Source organism: Entelurus aequoreus, linkage group LG27 (genome assembly GCF_033978785.1).
Source record: "Entelurus aequoreus isolate RoL-2023_Sb linkage group LG27, RoL_Eaeq_v1.1, whole genome shotgun sequence".
NCBI classification, from domain to species: domain Eukaryota; kingdom Metazoa; phylum Chordata; class Actinopteri; order Syngnathiformes; family Syngnathidae; genus Entelurus; species Entelurus aequoreus.
The window spans coordinates 16,272,775-16,277,582 of NC_084757.1; the positions used below are offsets into that span (position 1 = coordinate 16,272,775).

General features: G+C 36.9%; 1 protein-coding gene across 2 annotated transcripts in view; it reads right to left on the reverse strand.

Moving 5' to 3' along the window:
- Nucleotides 1–1,439: 1,439 nt before the first annotated feature.
- Nucleotides 1,440–4,808, reverse strand: part of spata18 (spermatogenesis associated 18) — a 17,760-nt gene continuing 14,391 nt past the window's right edge. For both annotated transcript variants that reach the window (XM_062039430.1, XM_062039429.1), the window contains 3 exons: nt 4,803–4,808; nt 4,648–4,728; nt 1,440–2,944 (listed from right to left, as the gene is read on the reverse strand). The exon at nt 4,803–4,808 is cut by the window's right edge and continues 118 nt beyond it. In XM_062039430.1, the coding sequence (XP_061895414.1) occupies nt 2,888–2,944; nt 4,648–4,728; nt 4,803–4,808 (144 nt within the window). In that variant the 3' untranslated portion in view covers nt 1,440–2,887. The remainder of the gene's footprint in view (nt 2,945–4,647; nt 4,729–4,802) is intronic.

Consider the following 4,808-nt stretch of genomic DNA (forward strand, 5'->3'; position numbering starts at 1 on the left):
GTAAGGGTCCCCCCTTACGACTTTTTTGCAAAAAAGGTTTTTCTTAAAATATGCTTTTTCTTCCATTTTCTTACATTTACGGGTTTTGTCAGGACTCCCGATGACGTTTTGAGACATCTCCTACAACTACAGCACCAGAATTGTGCTGCTGAAGCAAATCCGTTTTTTTGAATTTTTTGTAAGGGTCCCTTCCCCCTTACGACATTTTAGCAAAAAAATGTTTTCGTAAAATATGCATTTTCTTACATTTACGGGTTTAGTCGGGACTCCTGATGACGTTTTGAGACATCTCCTACAACTACAGCACCAGAATTGTGCTTCTGAAGCAAGTCCGTTTTTTTGAATTTTTTGTAAGCGTCCCTCCTCCCCCCTTACGACATTTTAGCAAAAAAATGTTTTCGTAAAATATGCATTTTCTTACATTTTCTTACATTTACGGGTTTAGTCGGGACTCCTGATGAAGTTTTGAGACATCTCCTACAACTACAGCACCAGAATTGTGCTGCTGAAGAAAGTCAGTTTTTTTGAATTTTTTGTAAGGGTGCCCCCTTACGACATTTTAGCAAACATTTTTTTACGGAAAATATGCATTTTCTTCCATTTTCTTCTATTTTCGGGTTTTGTCGGGACTCCTGATGACGTTTTGAGAAAACAGAGTATCTTATTCACCATTTGATTGGCAGCAGTTACAGGGTTATGTTTAAAAGCTCATACCAGCATTCTTCCCTGCTTGGCACTCAGCATCAAGGGTTGGAATTGGGGGTTAAATCACCAAAAATGATTCCCGGGCGCGGCGCCGCTGCTGCCCACTGCTCCCCTCACCTCCCAGGGGGTGAGCAAGGGGATGGGTCAAATGCAGAGGACAAATTTCACCACACCTAGTATGTGTGACAATCATTGGTACTTTAACTTAACTTTAACTTTACACATACAAACTGTAGCACATGTTATAAGAGTAGCTTATGTGTGTGTGTGTGTGTGGCCCTTTAATAGGTGACAGCATGTGAGGTGAGTGACGTCAGTGAGTGTGTGGGCGAGAGAAGAGAGGGAGCGGTAGCGTGAGTGCGGGCGGGGACTAGTTTGTTTTGTGTTGGATTGGCTGTGTGCAAGCAATCAATAAAGCAAGATTTGCAACTAATCGCCGGACTCATCATTCACTCTAAAGTCGTCCGCTGTGGAGACCCACTGCCGGGTAAAGTGAAGGGTGTTGCCCCGAGCATACATCGGCCCTGGAGAAGTGTCTCCCCTGCGCTCTTCGACTACGGTCTGGGAGCAGGAAGCAGGAAAGGTGCAACACACACAAAAAAAACACATTTAATTAAAAAAAACTTTATTATGGTCTTAACTTTACTTATAAATGAAGTCCATGCGCAGCTCGTTTTGAACAAAAGCATCGATAACTTGTTTATAGAAGTCTCTACCACCAGGAGGCGGGATTACTGCGAGCCTCACACAGTTTTATGATTGCTCAGCACAAGAAATACGTTACACACATACAGTTGTTGACAAAATACACTGTACATTATATACTTCAGCTAACTAAACTATGGAAATGTATAATATAATTCATATAGCAATACGGTCTCACTGCACAGCAGGCCAGCAGTTAGCAGAGTCATTGCGCAATCCATGGTGAGGCTCAACTCAGTGACGTGCCTCAACTGGCTGGTGACTCACCGCAAGTCTCTTGTCAGTATTTGAAGGGCAAATGTGAAAATTCAGCGATTTAGAATAAAAATAATCTAAAACTGGTGAAGTTAAATGGAAAATAACTTTATAGTATAATCACTGGATACATATAACAATTTAATTTTTTTTTTTCTTTTTACATTTTTTTTCTTTCCATGATGGCACGTGAGGCCCCGCCTCACTTGCCTCCCCTGACTGCACGTCACTGGTATATAGATATGTGTGTGTGTATATATAGCTCTTTGAGAATTTGCAAGATAGCCTATAATAGTTTTGACTTTTGTTTACTTGTTTTTCAATATTATTTTCCTCAACGATTGTGTAATAAAAGGAAATAATTTACACTTATTTATATATTGAATAGTTAACAAATAACTTTACTCATTTTTAGAATCATGATCCGCCAAATTAAAAGCCAAAATCACAAAACCAGACAATCTGGAGCATTTCGATATCGTCAGTATTGACTCCATATTTACTTGGTATCAGAACAATATCAGTATTTGCATTTTTTGTTGATTAAAGGCTTTTTTTCTGCCTCAGATTTCGACAAAGGGAGCTGCAGTTGTTGGTAAAATACTTAAGTGTTTTATAAATAATTAGACAACACCTTTTAAATTACTTTTAAAAAACCTGCTTTAGAACGTGAAATATGTTTTAAAATATTGACATAAATCCATTTTTTCTGTATAATGAAATGCATGTTTTATTGCTATTCTACAAAAATAAACAGTGTGACAAAAGTGCAGCAAATCTATTTAGCTCGATGACAAGCTAATATTTTCTAAGTAGCTAAACATTCTTATTAATAACATGATACAAAACTAAAGTTATTGATCCAAAATTCTGGTAAAAAAAATGCTATACACAGTACAAACTATTTGTTTACGTCTGCAATGGAGACAAAATAAACGCACTAAGAACACTAAATCAATGCTGTAAAGTGATACTGGAGGAGGATGAAATTATATCATTAGCACCAAGTGTGTCCTAAGTTGATCGGTTTTCATGCACGTACAATTGTACGGTAAAGTTGTTCACGTAGCTGCCTTTAACGCACTGACCTCCGCTCGCTGCTCATCAGCACGGTGCCGTCCACTCATGGATGGAGACGCCGTGTCGGAGTGTCGATGTGAACGCAGTTGAATCTGGTTTGAGTCCAAGTGAGGATGATGATGTCACAGAACGCTCCGAGTGCTCACAAGCAGCTGGCAGACAGCGCACCGGGAGACAAGCTTCTTCTGTCCTGAAACATCTGAAAGCAGGACAACGTTTTTTTTAAATTAAAAGTCAATTAGGTTCCTGCACAAAATGGAGCAAAAATCTGAAACATTTTGCAATGAAAAAAAAAACGTCCCTCTTGTGCCAATCAAAAACAACACTGTTATTGTTCACATAAAAGACTTGGGAATGTTGTTTTATTTTATTTATCTTTTCAAATCAATGTTTATACATTTTTGTGATCCAGGACAATGATTTGCTAATGATGTGACCTCTGACCTCATCCACTGTGGCCATGTTGCAGAGGACATTAACAATCCAGAGTTCTCACACAGTAGAGCAGAAACTGAATTCAAATTGTGAATGGCTGAGAGGTGATGTGTGCAGATTTGACCTTTGACTTAAGCCTTTATTAGCGCAGATAAAGTTCACAAGGGATCTTGTGTGGACCGGGCTGGTTTTAGCTAAGAATTTTCCGTTTTGAAGACTGATTTATAATGCAGTTCTTCTCAAATAGTGGATCAGGCCACCCTCACGTGTGTGAGAGTTAATCAGTATTATGTTTTCAACCCTGCTTCGAAAATCGGTGTATTACAAAACATGCTCATTGTAGCCATTCATTTTTTGGGGAAATTATCAAAATGGGGAATTTTGATCATTTCCCAAAAAAATCTGCACAAATTATTTTATTCACTTTTGTTTGTCCATTAAGTGTTTTATATATTGTGCTTCTGAGTTAATGTTGCTGATCAATTTGAATGTATTCTTATTTATTGAGTTTATATAATTGTATTTTTTCAGTCTCAAAGTGTTCAAGTCAGTCAAAAAAGTTAAAATAAGTGTTTTATTTTTATTTTAGGCAAATAATTTAATGTTACAGACCAAAATAATGTTAATAAAGTTTTTCTTTATTGTAAGTTGATCTAAATGTTGTTTTCTTTAATGGTAATAAGGATACAATGTTATGCAGAGGTGTACTGAGAGGTGATGTGTGCAAATTCTGCAACCTTAAAAACTTAAGTGACCCTGTAAAACCCTGCATATGGTTCTTAAATAAAGACAAAAATGTTGCAATGAATAAGAGAAACGCTCTAAAAACCCACCTTTTTAGCACAGCTTTTATCTAATTTCTCTGCCTTCTTGTTTTTAAATACACTGCTTGCTTATCTGTTTTATCCAGTGCTTTCATGCTTTTATTTCTATTTTTATCTGTTTCTGTTTTATCTAGTGTTTATCTAGTGTGTGTCATGATTTCATTTCTATTTTAATTTTTTATTATATATTCTAACTTTCTATTTTTATTTTTCATACTTTGTAGCACTTTGAGATTTTAACAAATGTAAAGTGCGTTACAAATGTAATTCATTAGTATTATTATTATTATTATTACTTATAAAAATGTTATAGACAAATGACACTATTTATAGTCACTGCAGAGAGTTTATTTCTTCCTGGGGGCGTAACAAACAATTGAGAATTACTGCATTAATGTGACTGGTGGAGAGGGATTGTGTAACATGAAACGTATTGCCCTTTGACCTTAGTGGTCTCAAAATCTTTAGGATACTTGCTTAGATGGTAAGAACATTTATCAGTATGACCTTGGACCTAATTTATTCCACAATTACTCCAGATGAGGCAGGATCTTCGCAGACAAGTCAATGGATGTGCACTTTTTAATTTAAATTTAAATGAAAATGAAATCAAAAGTGGGATACAACAAAGATGGCCGCTTACAAGAGAGCGATTCTGAGTCGGGCTGAGGGAGTGTGATCGCATATTGCTGACTCCACAGCTCCTGTCAGTGCTTCCACTCCACTGTACAGAGCACACAAACAAAATGATGCATGACCAAAGGTGGACTGAAGATGTTAATCATAACATTTTAGTACCATAGG